This window comes from Sprattus sprattus (assembly GCF_963457725.1).
Source record: "Sprattus sprattus genome assembly, chromosome: 3".
Lineage (NCBI taxonomy): Eukaryota > Metazoa > Chordata > Actinopteri > Clupeiformes > Clupeidae > Sprattus > Sprattus sprattus.
Window position 1 is genome coordinate 34729890 of NC_137922.1, and position 20871 is coordinate 34750760.

The 20871-nt window shown below is 44.0% G+C and overlaps 1 protein-coding gene across 1 annotated transcript in view; it reads left to right on the forward strand.

The window, feature by feature from the left end:
• Positions 1-6207: 6207 nt before the first annotated feature.
• sema4gb (sema domain, immunoglobulin domain (Ig), transmembrane domain (TM) and short cytoplasmic domain, (semaphorin) 4Gb) overlaps positions 6208-20871 on the forward strand; it is a gene marked incomplete at both ends in the record, with an annotated part of 21430 nt that continues 6766 nt past the window's right edge. The window contains 7 exons of the mRNA XM_080834375.1: positions 6208-6346; positions 15614-15765; positions 16040-16102; positions 16801-16899; positions 17156-17246; positions 17566-17679; positions 17984-18138. Of these exons, the coding sequence (XP_080690501.1) occupies positions 6208-6346; positions 15614-15765; positions 16040-16102; positions 16801-16899; positions 17156-17246; positions 17566-17679; positions 17984-18138 (813 nt within the window). The remainder of the gene's footprint in view (positions 6347-15613; positions 15766-16039; positions 16103-16800; positions 16900-17155; positions 17247-17565; positions 17680-17983; positions 18139-20871) is intronic.

The window sequence follows — 20871 nt, forward strand, 5'->3', positions numbered from 1 at the left end:
AGATCCCCTGAGATCCATTGTGTGATTGACATTTTTTTTGTCCTAATTTCCTAGTGTTATTTTGCCTCATAGCCAGAGCCAAGAAAAAAAAAAAAGCCCAGAGATTTGGTTGGCCAAGTTATTCAGCTCTCATCTCAAGTGCTCAAAGTTTTCTTATATTTTGCTATGGGTGTATCTTACAAAATTACATAAAAGGTTTAATCAAATGTTAAATTTAATCTTCATGTAAAATAACCTCAATTTCCGATTTATAAGATACGATCAATACGACTGTAAAATATACAAACTCGTCGTGGTTACCCACAGAGATTGTACTGATTGTGTATTGTTTCAACAAATCTGCCACCATAGTATGATTGTATTTCATCAATGAATTTATACCAAAACATCTTGGAGTAAAACACACCTAGAGAGGGAATCACACCTCAGATGAACACCAGTATGATTGTGATTGCCTTCGTGTTCAGCGTCTGATAACAGACTGTAGTGACGAATAACTGGCAATTTATGCATGCATGAGCCTGAGGCACAATGACTAACAGAATCACATGCAGTGGGGGAGGGAAAGAAGTGAAATGAAATACCACAGCCACCCGTGTAATGGTTACGTTTAAAGTATTTGGCCGACGGTAGTATGTCGTCAGCAGCACAAAAAAGGATTATTTTGTCTATTTGGTGGCAAGACAAAATCATTTAAGATAGATGAGGCAGGTTACTCAAGAGGAGGTATTTTATACTTCACCATTTGGCCAGCAGGTGGCACTCCAAATATGTCCAATTGACATCATTCTCCTCTCTATCCAGATGTCTAATCGACCTCTTTTGCAGGTGACCCCTTAGAATATATAAAACTTGAAAGTCGTTTTGTAATAATGTAATATATTACAAGTCAGACAGGGCCATTAGATCACAGGCCTATTGGATGTTTGTCCGGCGGTAGGTAGGCCCTACAAGAAATAAAGAAAAAGAAAAAATATAATGTCATAGACTATTAGCCTAAAACACAAAGAAATTAACATTAGTATAATTTTGTTATTTACAAAGACAATATAACGAGAGAGGGGGGATTCATATTAATGAGTTGGGGGCGTGGCTGCAACACCTGGGACGGTCCACCATTCGACTCGTCGCATGTGCATGCGGTACTCCAGCAGCGCATCAGGAGCTGGCGTGTGTCGTTTAGTCGCGAAGAATTCTGCGATAAGACGTACTGAGAGGTTTTCGTGAAATACACCATCTCAAACTGCGGTAAGCACTGTAATGATTATGTTCTAATTAGACTAATCAAGTTGTGAAGTGTTGATTATACAGTCCTGAATGTTTATATCAGGCTGCAGTGTATTTTATCTTGACCACAGACTGTAGACGACACTGCATTTGACAGGTCCCGTTTGATAAAACAAGCTGAGGGTGACTTGAAATCTGTTACTGGGATGTCCTTTAAAATGCCGCAGTGTTTTTCGATAAGTCTTGAATCCAGCAAAGGCTCTTTAAACAGTTTTAGAAGTTGCACTCTTATAATATCACTTAATAATAGACTGACCAATACCAATAGGGACGCTTCTTTTTTTTTAAGTAGCCAAAGTCACACTAGCCAAGATCATTATTTCTATCGGCTTACTTGTTATTCCATTAATGTCTGAAATCCTTAAAGACGTTTTACAGACATTTGTGCATTCAGAACTGAGTAATCTTCTGTGGTGTTTATGCTATCAGTGTTGCTTTCGTACCAAAGAGCCAAGCTAATAAGCTTTATTTCGAAATTGTCCGTTATCATTGACTATTCAAATTAAGCTCGCTGCTGCAGTGCTGTACATCTGATAGCCTACCAATGGCAATGAAGACGCGGTGTAAAAAAACCTCTGTGTTGTGGGAAAGATTTCCCTGTCTGTGTATTGAGTGTTTTTGTTTGCTCTTCTTAAATTAGTTCTTCATACTGTATCCAGTGTCATCCAGTGTACAACAGAGTCCGCGCGCTCAGCCAGCCGCTGCAGGTGCAAGACACGTGTCAGCACCTCCGGAGAACATTGTTACGCGTTGACAGAAGTTGACATGTCAACCGGAGAGCAGGGGATAGGATAAAGTGACTGGAAATTACTAGCCATTAGTATTCTCTGATGATATTGCATCATCTGTCTGCCTGTCCTTGGTAACAGCGTGGCATTGAACTGACAAGGCTATATAAACAACATGTGCAAGTGGTATCTCACAAAAGACAGGAGAACTAGAGCTGACCCGATACTGGTGGTAACAAAGTCAGTATTGGGAAGTTCCAAGTTAAAAACATTACCTGCTGAGTCACTGAATGTAAACACAAACTGTCATCAAGGTCATTTGGTGTGCTCCCTTCCCGCAACTTAATAAGCGGACATGCTGATGCATGAGATTGTAAAATCAAACTTTGTTCTTGGAGAGTTAATTTTGTTCAACCTGGGTATAAAGGAAAAAAAGCATCTTAGTGTTTGTAGAAAGACTGTACTGAATGTGGAAAAGTCTTACCACACTGTGTCCATTATGGCTGTGTTGATCGTCCGGGGGAGCATGAGGCAGCATTGCCAAAGTCAATGAGAGCCTTGGGAAGCTCTACACTAAAATGATCTACTGTACTTCATTCCCCTATAACATGCAGAATGATTCAAATACAAATGGGAGTTTTATACCGTTTGTACGTTTGGCTAAATGACAAACACCATCAGAGGCCAAAGGGATGTTTCATTAAGGCGAAGTGATGAATGACATGAGGCACTTTAACCCTGAGATGCTTTGAGGGATGGCTGAACTCCATGACTCTGATGCATATGAAAACATGTTTCAAGGTTGCAGTTGGGAGAAAGGGCAGAGAGAGAGAGAGAGAGAGTGAGAGAGAGATAGAGAGTGGTGGATAGACTGCAGATGTAGCCTGAAAAAAGAGAGTCAAGGGTCCCTGTCACGCTCCCCTTGTTTGACTACCACAGATCAATGCTCCAGGACTTTGCTTCTGGACATCACATGACTACAAGACAAATTAGGAAAGAACTCTTGGGTGAGATTGGCATACAACACACATCAAGCATTCTATACTTGTTCTATATAGTATTGTACATTTTATTCACAGTTTCACTGGTTCTCTGGTCATTATGGTGGAACGTGTCAAGGACTTATCACTCTTTAGTAGAGGAAGATACAGCAATCCAGGAGGTAGTTGTGGCAATTTGTTGTTGGCCTTGTGGAAATGTAATTACATCTTGTTCCTGGCTTCCCTGTCCTGTCGTCCGTGTTGCTGCATCCTGTTATCTGCCTTCAGTCAGTGACTTGCAGTCGTTATGGCAGTTAGCAGAGTGAAAGTTGTAGCTGACAGACATGCTGTGAAGTAGTGATGCTAACTAGGGTTGGAAATACACATGTAGGGGAAATTCGATGAATATCCCTGCAGTACTTGAAGCATGTAGCACTGCTAGTTTTGATCCTTAGGGAGACATTGTTGGGCAAAATGCTGTACAAGCATAGAAGTGAATAGTTTATTTTTAGGCCACATAGAAGTGACAGAAGGCAGAAGAAAATTGAAAACCATAACAACTGGATTTAGGGCCTCTGTTCGAACTGCTGTGGATGTTCTGGACTCTCTCCTCAATTTCATGGTTTTCACCTCAGCGTAGCTGCGACTAACAGCCGTGTTAGAGTCAGATGTTTGTAAATATTAGACTAAGATATCCTATATATCAGCTGGTTCATGGCCCCTATAAGCTGTCAGTACAATACATTGTCCCCAGATATGGTATGCACCAGTATGCACCAAAGAATGCACTAAATAGCATATGCTTTAATTCTTGCAAATATTATTGGTTATGGATGGAGATGTAAATATGTTGCAGAACAGCATATCAAGCATCACCAGAGTGACACTGTGAACTACATAATAGTGTGTGTGTGTGTGTGTGTGTGTGTGTGTGTGTGTAAGTGTGTGTCTATTTGTGTGTGTGTCTGTGTGTGTGTGTGTGTGTGTGTGTGTGTGTTTGTGTGTGTGTGTGTGAAGACAAAACTAACTAGAGAGAGTAATGTCCAATCTGTGTTTAACATCTAAAGTGTATAAGCTCCAATGTGTGTAAGCACCGCCAAATCATGCTTATCACTGAGGCTCAAAATGCACCCATGTAATACTCTGCTGGCACTAGCTGAGCAATAGGCACTAACGCTTTAGCCACATTTCAGCTGTTTATGTCATATTTGGGGACTTTGAGGCTAATGTAAAATTAGCTACTTACGCACGCGGAACTGGCTCGACACTCAGTGCACTCAGTTACTTGATTTGGGTTGAGTTCTGCAGAGCCATCTGCAGAAATGTCAGGCTGGATATCATGCATTCTGATAGGGCTTTAGTCTGACAGATGGGTTGACGTTATTCGTATTGTGACGTCCCGGCACATTATCAGGGGGCAAGGGGGGCAAATGAGGTGAAGTGGTACGTGCTTGCCGCATATGAAAGGTTGTGTGTGTGTGTGTCACACTGACCTGGGATCTGTGATTGTAGATTAACAGCGAATCTGTCGACACAGATTTATGCTCTGCCTTAATGTGCCAGTATTAGGACCTCATTTCTTACCTAACACTCAGTCTTTTCAATGCGGTCCTATCATTTCATAAGCCTCATGGGTCAGAAGCCTGCTGGGAAGGAACAGCTATTGAGACCGGATTTTGTCGTGACGCACCATACCGAACTTAAAAATCAAGCGATATCAAGCAGCCATTTTCTCCTTCACACGCACGGAACAGATGTATTTACCTTTCCGAAGGGGGTTTTCCACTTTGTCGTCACGGTGACGCCTTGTTTGACCAAGCCACCCATAGCAGGCCACACAATACTCGTAGACGTGTGAAAACAAGCCTGTGTTTGCATTATACCATGGGATGCACAATGATGAAAAAACGTCAAGCTCAGTGTTGCAAAGCCACTGTATATTATTATTCAAAGATAAGTGAGTACAGTAATCCTTTTCTAAAACATCTCCTGTTTCTTCTGTTCTTCTCAGGTTTAAATAACATGATTGTTTACATCTGAGGATGAATATAGGGGAGGATGTGTCCATTCAGGGCAATTGCCTAATTACTAGTTAGACTGGGAGTATAACAATGAGTAATCACTGGTTAGATTAACGTGCAGTTTTCAGATGTACAGTGTTATAGACTGATTTGCTCCTTTCGTGAAACTCCCTGGTGTGTACGAAAGCACTGCCATTTATCATACTCAAGCGTGACAGTTTTGCTTTTATTAGAGTGAACTTTTGCAGTAGGATGGGAGAAGTTATCCTCTGATCAGTGAATGTAAATGTGATTCTGTGAGTGTGTGTGTGTGTGTGTGTGTGTGTGTGTGTGTGTGTGTGTGTGTGTGTGTGTGTGTTTGTGTGTGTGTGTGTGTGTGTGTGTGTGTGTGTGTGTGTGTGTGTGTGTGTGTGTGTGTGTGTGTGTGTGTGTGTGTGTGTGTTTATGTGTGTGTGTGTGTGTTTTTGTGTGTGTACACGAGGAAGTGGCAAAGAGTCTGGTGGCATTACATCTAATCACTGGATTAGATATCAGATGCCACAATTTCAGAGGCACACAGCTTATCATTATTGGTAGTCATAAATATTATGGAGAGTTGAGGGGAAAAGCTGGCTTTTAAATACCTTCATACAAAACATTAAGCAAAACTTACAGCATAATCAAATTATTGTTGACAGTGCCTTATGGGAAATGCGGTTATATGTTAATCACTCAGTGTCACTTATTACAGCCAAATTAGTTAATGCTGCATAACAGATGTTTTATGCATTTGTGCTTTTAGGCTGAAACATTTCCTGTCAGATTGTTTTGTCATGTGTTGCTAATTAACTGAAGAGGTATTCCATGGAAAAGTCCCTTTTCATACCCATAATTTGTACAGACATATTAAACCACTCATTGTTCTGGTGAATAAAGAAGACTTTGTGTTTGTAAAACCATAATCCTTTTCCAGTTAGCACTATTCAGTACAACCATGTAGAATAATTTCATCCACCTGTGTAGCCTTCCATAATGGTTTGTAGACAAGAAAAAAAGCTAAAACATCTTTTCTTTTTTCCTTTTCTTCCCCCCCTTGCAGACTGAGCCTGTATGATGACAGACTGAAAGCCTGTTCCTGTATCTGTGGAAACCTAGCCAAACCAAAGCAGCAAGCAGGACTCTGCAGCTATACAGCATCTCGGTTCCTTGGGTATGGATCGCAGAACCCGGCTAACACCCTGTCTGCTGGTGCTGGTGCTGCTGGGCTGTCTTCCCTGCCTCCTATGGTGCTTTCCCTTCGGCCCTGCCCTCCAGCTGGATGCTACGCCCAGGACCACTGTGCTCTTTGATGGTAAAGTTGTAAGCTTAATAGAAGTAAAGTCATATGCATACACTGTGTCTGTATGTGCATTGTGCTGTTGTGTACCTAGAACTTGGGAGAAGTTTGAAGAATCTATAGATGCCTGTTTGTTTTGGACAGAATGTGAATCATTTTATGATTGTGCTTATTGCAATATTCAGACTGGCCAATGGAGTTGCCTTTTTTTACAGCTCTGGAGGCTATGTTTATGTTGATGTAGGTTATTTATTAACATTTTTCCAATGTGTTTTGAATTTCACGTCTGTCTTCCCATTGGTCAAGTACTAGGTATGTTGCTGGTTGTGTTAATGTTATGGGTAGGATTCTCCTTGGAGGCATGTACCGAATGAAAGGACAGAGTCATTGTTGTGTTCCATGTGATGTTTTGAGAGAACACAGCAGGGCTGTATAGATTATGCAGCTGTATTCCCCTTGTCCTCTGCTATCACTTGAAGCTTATGGAACATAGGCGTCCCTCACCAAACACCACTAAAGTATCTCTATGACCCCAATGGCAGACAGTTGAGTGCCTTCTCTAGGTCTGTGAGTATACCAATAGACTGGTGGTCCACTCACTTATAAAGTAGCTGTTTTAGACACAGGCCATCTTGTATGTGGGTGCACTGTTACTCCCCCAGTTTCTCTCTCAAACATGCGTGGCACAGTTCTGCAGCCGATCCTCGGAGGACAGCAGCGAGCTGGCGTCTCTCCTGGTGTTATTAATGGCTCCTCCGAAGTCTTGTCCTAGTTCACACAGTTCATAACAACATGCAGGGGCTCTGGGAAACTGGTGGGGAGAGAGAGAGCTAGCTGGTACTTTCAGCCTGGTCAGAGTCTCTGTGGAGAGGAGTGCTGAGACTAGCCTTAATGTGAGAGGATTGTTTAAACACAGTCGAGGCTTCTGCCTTTCACAGAGGTGCCTATATTGTCAAAGGCTATCATATTACAATGAGATGAGATCAGATTTAGACTGGCCTAGAGTTACTGAACTATTGCTAAATTACACAAGAACATGAAATGTTCATTGGACTGCATGTAAGCACTGTAACGTTATTGTAAACATAATTTATCTCCTTAATAATTTCAGGCATGTCATGAGATTTAAATGAAATTCTATCTATACGTGTCTGTTAATTATATGCACAACTACAATAGGTGTAAGATTTGCTTGGAATAGCAGCTTGTCGCATTCCCCCCTGAAGCCACTGAGCCAGCAGCCAGCTTGTCAGCTGGAAGCCACCCTTCATTGATGTTTTATTACCTTAGTTCCTACTAAACACTTCTCCTGGCGGCAGGGAATGGTGTTTGTCTCCCCGCCACCCCCTGGAAGCAGCTATAGACATCTAATTTATTTTCATTAAGGATGTCTCTGTACCTTGGTCTGTTCAGCTTTCCCACAACCCTGACCAGTGCCCCTGTCCTTACTGCTGAAAAACACCCCTTTAGCATGATGCTGCCACCACCGTGCTTCAATGTTGGGATTGTATTGGGCAGGTGATGAACGATGCTTGGTTTCCTCCAGATATGACGCTTAGAATCGAGGCCAAACAGTTTAGCTTGGATTCATCATACTCTTGTTTCTCAGTCTTGTGAGTCCTTTAACTTCAAGTGGGCTTTCCTCTGTCTTTCACTAAAGCTTCCATCTGGCCTCTCTGCCATAAAGCCCAAATCAGTGGAGTGTTGCAGTGATGGTTGTTCTTCTGGAAGTTTCTCTTTTGTCCAGACAGGATCTCAGGAGCTCAGTCAGAGTGACCATTGGGTTCTTGGTCACCTGTCTTACCAAGGCCCTTCTCTCACGATTGCTCAGCTCTAAGAAGAGTCCTGGTTGCTCCAAACTTCCTCCATTTAAGAATTATGGAGGCCACTGTGCTCTTGGGGACCTTCAATGCAGAATTTTTTTGTAGCTTCCCTAGATCTGTGCCTTGTCACAATCCTTGCTCTGCAGGCAGTTTGTTCGACTTCATGGCTTTTGCTCTGAAATGCATTGTCAGCTGTGAGACCATATATAGACAGGTTTGTGCCTTTCCAAATCATGGCCAATTAACAGAATTTACCACAGGTGAACTGCAGTCAAGGTGTAGAAACATCTCAAAGATGATCAAGATTAGAGGCACCTGAGCTCAATTTCAAGTGTTATAGCAAAGGGTCTGAATGTCAATGTGACATTTCAGTTCTTGTAATAAAGTTGCAAAAATGGCTAAAATCCCATTTGTGCTTTGTCATTACGGGGTACTGAGTGTAGATTGATCAGGGAAATAATGACTTTAAACTATTTGAGCATAAAAACACTAAATGTGAAAAAGGTGAAGGGGTCTGAATACTTTCTGAATGCACTGTATTTTGAACATTATGGATGTTCAGTGTGGGTATAGTGGAATGTAGAACAAAGCCTCTGTTTTTAGGGATGAATCTCACAACCCCCCCTGTTTCATTTAACTTAAGACCTGGTTGAAGTATTTGGCCTACATTCTTATTCTCAGGGGGTGTGTGTGTGTGTGCGTGTGTGTGTGTGTTTCTGTGTGTGTCTGTGTTTTTCTCTTTCTCTCTTCCTCTCTCTCCCTCTCCCTCTCTCTATCTCTCTCTCTCTCCCTCTCTCTATCTCTCTCTCTCTCCCTCTCTCTCTCTCTCTCTGTGTGGCACAATCTCAGATTAAGAAAAGAACTCAGCTGTTTATGCAGATGAAGGCCAAGATGGTATCATTACTTTGATTGTGTTAGTGCAAAAAAACATTCATTAGTGCGATTGTGTGGGTGGCAGGCAATTTAAAGTAAGTCTCAAAGGGAAAGGATGGGGGCGGTCATCAATTTGCACTGCATTGTACTGTTGAAATATAAGTGGGAGGACAAAGAGAAGGCATATTGACCAGAGCTGAAAAATAAGATGTAAAAGGACATGACATGATTAAGGGCATGTGTTGTCTTCTGAGCTACCATTTCTGGTCATATGTTAATCCAGCGACGTAAATATGGTATGTGCTATGTGCAAATAGGAATAGGGCCCAAGAGGGAGAAAAAAAATGAGCTCTTGGAACTCCAATGTGTGTTGTGTGCTCGCAGTCTCCCCATCGGCGTGGTGGCCACCAGACCTGAAGTAATGTGCTGCTGAAATATTGATGCATGTGTAACCTGCTGGATCTGCTGTAGCTTGTTGCTGGAGGGCGGTGAGAAGTTCATGTGAGGCCCTTTCACAACATGATCTCCATGACAGGAACCCAAACATCAGGCTGAGATGGGCTCGTTCTCCCGGCAACAGAGGCTGCCTAGGGGAGAAATAGAGACTATTTGTGGGGTTTCTTCTTCCTTCTAAGAGTGGATGCTTTTTTAAAACCAGTGTTTACATGATAAAACAGTGTAATTTGTCACTGAAAGGATAACAGAATTGACCTAAGAAATGGTTTTATGTGGTCCTTATCGAATCGTATCAAGTCAACACCTAGTACACACATATTGATGTCAGTCCTTTAAAAAGAAATGCTCTTTTAATAACGCAAAAAAAGAAATTGGAGCTCCAATAGACATGACATTGGCTTCTTTAGAGAAATAGATGAGAGACCACATGACCTCTGTGGTGGGACCTCAGTCATATCTCATATGGCTCTCACCTGATGTCATGCGTGGCTGTCATAATGGCATGTGGAATCTGTCTGAGTCATCTTAGGCTACTTTCCCACTCTTGCACATAGTCCGTGTAAATGCAAGACCTGTGAAGTGCTTTTATGTGTTAAAGTCACATGTCATATGCAACTGCTAATTCTGAATGAATTAGGTACTGTTCATTTACATTCTCACCATCTTTGTTAGTAGTGTGTTTACAATACTTAAGCTTCTAGACCGTTTGAACAACATACTAGGTTTTCTTGTTTTATGACGGCTTGTGATGGTTTTATACAGCTCCAGGCTGTTGTATAAAAAAAGTTTTTGTTCTTCTGTGAGTTTCTCTTTTAAGCAAGTCTCCCTTTTTTTGATGTGGTGGGTCGTTAATCCACTGGGAGGGGTTGGTCTTACCTCACAGAGGGTCCGTGTGTGAGGGAGCCTTTGATGAGTTCCTTTTCATCCTCAGGTCTATCATGACTGGATATCTTGCGGAGCTTAAAATAGATACAGGGTTGATTTCATGCATTTTTTGTTGATATCACACAGTAAGATTGTACTAGTTCTAGCTGTGACATATTGCTATTGGCAATGTAGATAATAATTGTATGTCCTCGTAATGTCAAAACAATATCGAGAAGAATGTCAACATAAAGTCGAGGCTGCATAAATATTCCTAAAGCTCTTTTGTGTTGATTATGAGAGACCGTGCAAGATTTCCTTAAAGGCTAACGTGTATGTCGTGATGACAGTGGAAGAAAACATTGGAAAAGACCAATAGCTCCAACTGTAGAAATATTTAGGATCTACAGCAGTATACATTTTTCACCTGCAGTGCATTCACTGTTTGAAAGAGTAGCTACACAGTGGTGCCTGTAAGGCAAAATGATCACCCACTGGCTCTCGATGAAATCTGAGAGATTTTATGAAAATGGTTGAGAATATGGTGAGCTTGAACCATAACGAACCAAAACAATTGTTTTGAAAATTAACAAAATCTGAGTGACTTCTGGCACGGTCATGTGACATTACATGATGTTGTCTTATGCCTCCTGTAAGTTCTTAGTGTTTCTCTCGGCAGCATGGAAACAGTGGGCCCAACATGTGGGCAGTGAGTGTTGCGTGTGGTTGCACAACGCGGGTCACGTTCCCTGCAGATGACGGTTCTCACCCGTGTCACTTGTGGTTAAGTCACAGTCAGCCCCCCAGAAAGTTTGTTCTGAGCTGGTGTTTGTTGCATTGGTCACATGTGGCGGCTTCCTCCTGTGAGTCAGTGGGTAACTTAGAGGGGGGGCACTGCAGTGAATCAGCGTCGAACACACACTAACAAACATGCACTCTCTTTCTCTCTCACTCATACACACACACACGCACACACACACACAAATACATATATGTACAGCCACAGACAGACATGCAGACAGACACAAGCATATAAACCAATAGCAGCTTATGCATAGATCAATTGAATCCACAGACACACACAAACTGAATTTCTTGGAAGTCTGTGTAAATACACACCATGCTGCCAGGAGCAGTAAAGGGGCTGGGGCTGTGTAGGTTCAGGGTAAGGTTCAAATCAACCTGATCATGCTGAGAATTTATCAGACACCTGCACACACACAAACACACATACACACACTCTAACACACACACACACACACACACACACACCCTCACGTACAGGTGTGTTGGGAGCAAACATTGCCGCCACCCCACCCCCCCAGCCCCTACCCCCTTTGCAGCAGGTGGGTTGAAATCGAAGGCCATGTTTGTGCTTCATTAGATCAAGCTGCCCTGTCAACACGCTGTTCAGGGGAAGAAAGGACTTATGGGTAGGGTCTGGTATGGGAGGTCTGGTTCCCCCACCATATTCTATCTACTGCTTGGTTTAAACAGAGCCAAAACAAGCCAACCTATACATAGCCATGTCACTATGCGATAACATGATAGTTGGCATAGTATGGTGGCTGTTACTGAACATGATTTTCTCTCTCTCTCTCTCTCTCTCTCTCTCTTTGTTGAAGTTCTTGAACTCAGCCTTGGTTCAGGATATGCAAGTCGGGCTGAAATAGACAGTGATATATGCTGAACGGCAGCTCAGCACAATTTTTGTAATCATTCTTTTTCATGCTCTTTTAAATACTCCTTTTTTTCTGGGCGAGATTGCGGAGGGTCTCTCGTCTGAGGCATTGGTGCCTTCACGAGCTGATTACTGATGAGCTCAGTCACAGGCGTTTAGGAGATATTAACATATTCAATGTTGGGGGAAAAAAGCGGCAATAAAAAAACGCTTGGCTTGCACTCCAGCCGACTGTGAGGTTTTTCACAATTCACATTCAAAGTCTACTTTCATTGGGAGAATTTAAACACAACACCTGCCATTTGAGAACCTTGTTGAGGTTCTTCTTTTGCACCTGACCCCCCCCCCCCCCCAACCCCATGCTCTGGCCAAAACACACACACACACACAAATACTCCCTTAAGCTGCATGTGCTCTGTGTTTTTGATTGACAGTTTGAAGGCGTCACAAACTGTGTTGTCCCTATCCAGCCGTGACGTCACAAACCGCCGGCATGCCATAGACTCATAGACTCTGCAACACGCAAGGCCACAGACGAGTCGCCCTGGCTGCCTTGGACCTCGAGCGCCATGCGTCAGCCTCGCGCTCGCCTCTGTTTATGTTATGTCAGAAGGTCAGCGTTGTTTTTTTTTTTATATATTCAGATCCGGCCCATGTTAGCTCGTGTGTGCAGAGAGATGAGTGTTGTCGTCATTGTGCCCGGAAGCTGGATTCGTGTTTACATAACTTACAAGGTTTTTTTGTTTTTCACTGAGTGGAAATGACTTAAGGAACATTGCTATGTAGAGGACAAAATACTGAGTCATTGTTAGTGAAGTAAAGAGAAGTAAAGAATTGGAAGATAGAGAGAGATACACGTGGACAGAAAAAAATGAAAGCTATGAAAGAAAGAAGGAATGTGAATACCACAGAGGAGACATAAGGATATAAAACGTGAGATATGGTCAGTTATTTGATAAAGGAATGACGTAAAAAAGGAGACACAAAAAGGAAATAAAAGGGACAAAATAAATACTAAAGAAAAGAAAAAGGGAGAAAGTGAGGAACATATAGAGACATAGAGACACAGAATCATACAGAGACACATAGACATAGAGAGCCATGGAGACATACAGAGCCATAGAGACATACAGAGACATACAGAGACACAGAGACATACAGAGACGCAGAGACATACAGAGACGCAGAGACATACAGAGACATAGAGACATACAGAGACATACAGAGACACAGAGACATACAGAGACACAGAAACATACAGAGACATAGAGACGTACAGAGATATAGAGACACACAGAGACATAGAGACACACAGAGACATACAGAGACACATAAACACACAGAGACATAGAGACACAGAGACATAGAGACACAGGGAGATGGTCTGCACGTCTGTGTGACTTTACCCCCACCCCTCCCGTCACCCCCCAAGCGAGTCCTGACCTTTCAGCATCCCCAGACACTCATAGCTTTGACACGGGCCTGCCTGATTGGCTCTCAGCTGGACAAAGCGATAAGCAGGGAGCATGCTGAGAGCTCTTGGGGACTGCGCCGTTGATCTGAACCCCCCCCCCCCCCCACACACACACACACACATGTAGTGAGCATGCACAACACAAACACACTCACACACATATAAGCACACACAAACACACAAATGCACATACAATAACACACACTCACACACAGTCAGTCAGACTGTTGTGAAGAGCCCTGTCTACAAGTCCGTGTGGAGTGCTTTGAGTGCTTGTGATCTCTGTAACGCATAGCTTAGATCAATATCAGCATGTCAAAGCTACACACTGCTTCTGCTCTCATGTATTCTTTAGTTTGAGCACTTACAGCTACATCTTTGGTCATCAATCCATTCATTTCAAAGCTTGCTTGCGTTTGTTTAAGAATATGAATAGTACTTCATGGACGAGGTTTTTTCTATGGGAGTTAAGAATCGGGCCGAAGAGAATGATATTGAATGGAGAGCTCCTCTAACCAAAACAGCATAATCACTACACGTTTTCATTACTGTTTACTATCACTGTTCAGAAGCATGGATACATGGTATACGCCTTAATGCAGTTTTTAACACGTTTCTTGGCTCTTTCTGTCAGGGCACACATTGTGGAGAATGTGTTGTGTCTGCAGTTTTTGGGTCTGTGCACTGGTATGCTGTGCAGTGTGTGCTAACTGGCTTTAGGCTGGGGGTGGATGGGGTGGCTGGGGTTAGGGCGGGGTGGTAGGGGACTGTGGGGGGTGTTTGATGGAGATGAAAGGAGATCGGGGAGACGTCGGGCATTTTATGGGCTTCTCTCATGAAGTGTGGCCTACTACTGCCAACTCTGATAAAAACCTTTATCCCCCCCTCACGTTTAGATGGTGTGTTTGGTGTGTGTGTGTCAGGGCGCTTGTGAGGCATGGGTGTGTTTGTGTGTGTGTGTGTGTGTGTGTGTGTGCCTGTCCCATTAGCATGTGTGTGGGAAGGCTAGGCCTGACTGACGCTGTCAGACGCTGGCATTCTGTTGGTCCTAGTATTCGTCTGAAATTTGTGTCAACAGACGTGCATGAGACTAAATAAATATTTCATGAACATGCGACCTTCTGAAATAAAAAAAAAACAGAAGCGAGACAGCGAGAGTGAGAGAGAAGGAGAGTGAGAGAGAGAGAGAGAAAGAGATAGAAAGACAGAAACACTTTTGCTGCTTCTGTGAAATAGGATGGAAAATGTGAATCAAACCAGCCTTGCTTCCCATATGCATAGTGGCACAGTGCCCAGGTGGAGAGAGAGAGAGAGAGAGAGAGATATGCCGTGGAGAGAATAATAGCTCGAAAGCAAAAGAGAGAGAGCTGTTGTGGAGGGGAATAGAGAAATAGACGAGAGAAAGAAGCAGGCCACAGCGATGCGCACAGGAGAGTGAATCAGCACAGTGCAGGTCTCTCTAATTGGTGCACTTCCTCTCCTCTCCTCTGTTACCTCCCCCCTCCTTCTTCCTCCCCTCATCACCCCAGCTCCTGGACTGTGTCCCAGCTCTCGGAACGCTAAAACGCTTCACCTCATTGTGGTGATTTAGCGGGCCCTCCCTTCACGCGGCTCTGGGCACTGGGTCTACCTGTCTACCTCTCCATTCATCCACCTGAATCGCTGGGAAGTCACGAAGTTGTGAAAGTGAAGTGGCTTGTTCTGGGAGCTGATGTAACATTGATTCATGCTGGCATGAAGCGGATGCCTATCATCTGAGTGAATTACAATACAGAGGAGGCCTTTCCTCGGTGCCTCTGTTGCAGTGACCTTGATGTTGCAGTGGGGCCAGAGGATCCAAAAGCCCTTACACTATCTGATCAAGGGAGAAGAGACAATCAGCCTGGCAGACCACAACTGAGAGCATTGCACAGAATATAAGATAGTTGCACTGTTGCAGATACGCACATTACCTATAACTGTTGTAGACATTATTATACAGAAATACGTAAAGGGATACAGTATGGGTTGCGCAAGTGCATAATGTTTACAATTCGAGTATTCGTTTTGTATGTTATGTTACTTAGTTTAGTTATGTTGCAAGTTTTAGGTGTTCTCCTCTGGTTTTGCAGGGCTGCTGGGGTATAATGGTTTCAGTGGGTCTGCGCTGAACTACAGCACCCTGCTCCTGGAGGAAGAGGCTGGGCTGCTGTACGCTGGAGCCAGAGAGGCTGTCTACGCCCTGGACACAGCCAACATCTCTTCCCCCAGGACCAACCACTCAGTGAGTACACAGACCACATGCTCAGATTATTTTGGGATGTGTTGTTATTAGTGTAACATAAATGCTACCCGCACAATAAAATCCATAGTTATTGCCCCTGTTCTTGTTAATATATCACCTGTCCTCCATTTACAGTTTAAAACCCCATTGCGCTCCAACCCTATTGTGGATCACACATGCTTTGATATGCATATTTTCTGTGTATTTATGAATTTTGATTACAGGTCGCTCAGTGTATCATGTATTTGTTGTTGTTTTTTGTTTTGTTTTGCAGATTAAATGGCCAGCAACAGCAGAGCAGAAGAGGCAGTGTCTGTCCAAAGGAAGAGACAATCAGGTGAGGGGCTTGTGTCTGTCTTCATTTCACCATGGAGACAAATATAGAGCCTGAGAATCCAGTCAAAGTGTGGGAAGGCACACCCATTAAGCAGCCAAGTGACAGAAAACAGTGTTTAGCCGGGGGGACGTGGAGAAAGTGTGGGGGTGAGACAGGAATACATTCACTGTCAACAAATCTACCGTAAACAAGTCATGAGCAAACTTGTCAAGAGCACAAACATGTCACAGGGAACACTGAAGATGCCTCTATAAGTTCCGTTTTCCTCTCCATGTCACTCTCTTCCCTGTTCCCCAACTGACTGTGTTGTTGTTGTAGGTGTCTGATGGCTATGGCTGTAGCTGTAGCCTCTGTTTATATACGCTTCATGTTCCAAACTGTTGAGGCACCACAACACCTCACAGTCTCAGCAGCCGACCATGAGGGTTTTTCTCTGTGTTTTTTTTAAGCCTGGTTTCAAGCCTTTTTATGTCCTGCAATAACCCAAGGCATGCTGATGAAAAATGGTTTCTCCTTCAGTTTTAGAACAAGAGCGTAAGTGTCTGGCTCACAGCCTGGCTTTATAAACCCGTAACTCTTTTGGGTCTGTTCCTGTAAGGCCACGCCTTTAAGTGTGTCTTTCTGTGCGTGTGTGTGTGTGTGTGTGTGTGTGTGTGTGTGTGTGTGTGTGTGTGTGTGTGTGTGTGTGTGTCCCACAGACAGAGTGCTACAATCACATCCGCTTCCTGCAGAGGCTAAACGAGACTCACCTATACGCCTGTGGAACGCATGCTTTTAAACCTCTATGCGCATACATTGTAAGACCTTTGTTTACTCAAGACCGAATGTTGTTCTTAAACCCATTTATTAAGAACACTTTTCATATGCTATTTGTGTCTTTTGGTATTTGGATTAAATGCTTGCAGAAGAGAGGGAAAAAAAGACAAACCACAATTTCATGTTCAATTTATACCCCACGACTCCCTTTGCCATGGGAGTCAAGCCAGCCATTAGGGTGACTTAGCATCTCCATATTTCTCCCTGTTTCTCCCTGTGCGTTCCTCTCTGCTGTAGGACGTGGAGCAGTTCCGCCTGTCGCGCTTTGAAGATGGCCGAGACAGGTGTCCCTACGACCCTGCCAAAGGCTACACTGGGCTGCTCGTGGGTAAGCGGCGACACTTCAACCATCTCTCTGTTGTCTGTTGTTGAATGTATCCATGGCATCTCTCTGTGTTAGCGTTTGTTTCATGTGTTCATTCCAGGAGTGTCACGATTGAGTTAATTGGTAATCAATTCTTTCTTTACCCGTCACTGTTTACATAGAGAGAATAGATCCTAACAGGGCATGTTTTCATAGATCTGTGTAAGGTCATTTAAGGTCATTCACCCATGTGGAATGGACTGTTTCCTGAGATCATCTGTACCCTTTGACATGTAACCCTCAATCTTCTGCCAAAAATCATCTGCTTTCTTCACATGATTAGATGGCGACATGATTTCTGCCTCTCAGTACGAGTTCCGGAGCACGTCTGATGTTCGACGCAACTTTCCATTTCCTCTACTGAAGACAGAAGAGGCTCCCACCAGATGGCTCATGGGTAGGTAAAACAAGGAAATGGATGATTATCAGATATATATATATATATATAGATAGATAGATAGATAGATACACACATACACACACACACACACACACTCACACACACACACACACACACACACACAAATCCAAAAGGAAATTTAGGAATAAGTCACAGTCCTGTTCACAGTAAAGAAGTCTAAATGGCTATTTGTCAGTATTGACGTAATGAGGGGAGGATGTATTGTCATTGCTAATGAATCGTTAATGTGTGTGAATGGATTAAACCTCCATGAGCTAATATACTCGTCTCTCCATGCCAGAGGCTGACTTTGTGGGCTCGGCTCTGCTGAAAGAGAGCGTCAACAGCTCCATCGGGGACGACGACAAGATCTACTTCTTCTTCACGGAGAAAAACCAGGAGCAGATGCCGTACTCCAGCCAAACCAGGGTGGCCAGAGTGGCGCGGGTGTGCAGGGTGAGGGGATCCATCGCTCATTAACATTCAGCTCCGCCTGGCTCATTTCAAGCCTAGTTTACATGGAGTCGAGTTTGTCTGCGTCCGAGCTGAAACTAATACAGATAGCCCTATCATTTAGACAAACACTCTCTATCCGCACATGGTATCTGCAACGATTTGAATCGGGGGTAGAAAGTGAGTAGATTTGAATCGGTACGGGGGCTGGTGTTCGTGTGCACGGATTCACGCAACCTGATGACGTCATTGTCCCACGTGATCGCATTGCGATCTCCAATCAATATATACAACACTTGTTGTCTCTCTACATCTCACTCATGGTGTGTCTGGAACTCACTCTCATTAAGCCTACTGATTTTTGTTTAGCCTCCTATCTTGATCTAATTCTTTTTATTCAGACGTTACATAACTTTCATGACCACAAATATAAATTGGCCAGCGATTTAATTTGCTTTTTTGTTCATAAATGAATGTAGAATGGTCGGAGCAAAGCCTCATGGGAAATGGGATGAAGGCTATGCGGTTAGGCTAAACGTTGCTAATTGTAGCTTGTCTACTGGCTGTTCTCAATCGGATGGGTTCGTCTTTACACAAATCTCTCGTTACCAGGCTCCGTCCTTATGCAATTAAAAGATTCAATTTGTGTGAAAAATGTACCCGTTTCAGTGAATCTAGGCTCCGTGTAAACTTGCATTTCAGTCTCACGGAGCCAGACCCAACCTCAAGAAGCACATATGTCGCTACACCTCATGTAGCCAGAGTTCTTCAATCCAATTAATATTGTTAATATTGCAATCATGCTTACCAGGGTTAACCCTAGATGCACATGGGGATATTATGTATGTCGAAATACCTCTAACTACACCTCGCTGTAAGCCTAAATGCACACTAAATAGTGTTTTGAATGAGGTTCAATACTTTAATGGCTAACCAAGAGGGTATCCCTTTAGTGCAGCAATTCCCCTAATGTTTTCATTAAACTCTTTCCTCAAAACCTTGGCACTGCCACCCCCTTGCCACTCTGCTAAAAAAAACAGCAATAGAGCGAACGTGCCCACGTCAGCACGAACGTGCCCCCGTCAGCATTTAAGTCCAGTGTGAGAGTGTGAAAGCATGGCAGGTACACTAGGGTACCCAGGAGACATGTTGGGCCCATGTGGGAACGTAAGATGGCAATGACATCCACTCCTCCTGAGGTGTGAAGACAGTCTTCCTCTTTCCCTGTCTGAATTATTGAACCTCAGCCTGACCTCCTTCTCGTGTTTTGGTTCAGCTGCTCAGCGTTGGGGGGATTGGGGGGAGTACTGGTGCCACTGTTGCCAGGCAGAATAGAGCCCACCCCTCATGCCCAGACAGCAGTTTCACTCCCCCTCCCCCCCTCTCTCTCTCTCTCTCTCTCTCTCTCTCTCTCTCTTTCTCTCCCTCTCTCCCCTCTTTCTCTTCATCCCTCCTTCCCTCTGGCTCTCTCTGTCTCCTACTCCACCTCCATCCATCCCTCTCTTCTCTCTTCCCTCCCTCTCTGTCTGTGTTTTTCACTGATCTCTCTTACTTTTTCACTCTCCGATATGACTGCCACAGATACTCTCAATATCCTTCCTATCCCTCTCCTCACAGCTTTCTCTCTCCCCCTTACTTGCCTCCCCATCTCCTTGTCCTATCTCATCTAATTTCACGCAGCATCCTTCCTGTCCCTGCCAAACCCTGTGCCCACAAACCACTCTGCCAGATCCCCAAATCTTAACACTCCTGCGTGATTTTTATTTATTGACTCATCCTTGCATCTCACCCCGCCCCCCCCCCCCCCCCCCCCCCCCCCGCCTCTCTATGTATCATGTTGGCACCGTCAGTTCATTATTAATCGCCATTATTTCAGATTTGCAGTTTTCCGCACCATTAACGACTCTGTGTCTCTGTGATCCAGGTCAAGTCCCTCACTCTCTCCATGTACAGAGTGGCGCTCAGCCTGGGCTGGAGATGAGAACTGGGTGGGGGTGGGGAGCGGTGTTGGGGGTTGGGGTGGGTTGTCACCGGTGGCTCCCTCAGCTCAAAGTAGGCCACAGAGTAGACACTGAAGTGAGATTTTGAGGAACAGGGGGGGAATGGTATTGGAAGTGGGGGAGGGGGCAGATGTCGGGGCAAAACCAGAGCAGACAGAAGTGAAGCAGAAGGAACAGTGGTTGTAGTGTCGCCGCTGACGGCCGATCTGGCCTGGACTCGCGCCAGATCAGGGCTGGTTTCGGTTCCAGAGGCTTCTGCAGTCAGGGAGGAAATGTGGGGACAGGGGTTGATGTTGATCAACTGATACACTGGTGAAGTTCAATGAAAAAATGCCTTTCAGAAGAGTGGAAATGGCAGCATAGTTACTGGACACTGTTCGGAGCGGAAGCTGTGGTAAAGAAAGCAGAAGCCAGAGAAACAGAAGCCGGTTGTGAGATTGGTCAGACTCTCGTGATAAGTGATAAGTGCATGTCTTCCTAGTGACATGCCACAACCACAGGATTTGCATTTGCCAGATAAGGCTAGAAGGCACCTTGTTAACAAAAGGTCCACTGCACAGGCCACAGGCATACATGCATAAATACACACACTCTCTTTGTCTCTCTCTGGCTCTTATATACACAGACAGACAGACACGTTCTCTCTCTCCTTCTCTCTTTATCTCTCTTTCTCCCTCTATCACTCTCTTTCTCTGTCATTCTGACTCATACACACAGACAGACACACAGATTCTCT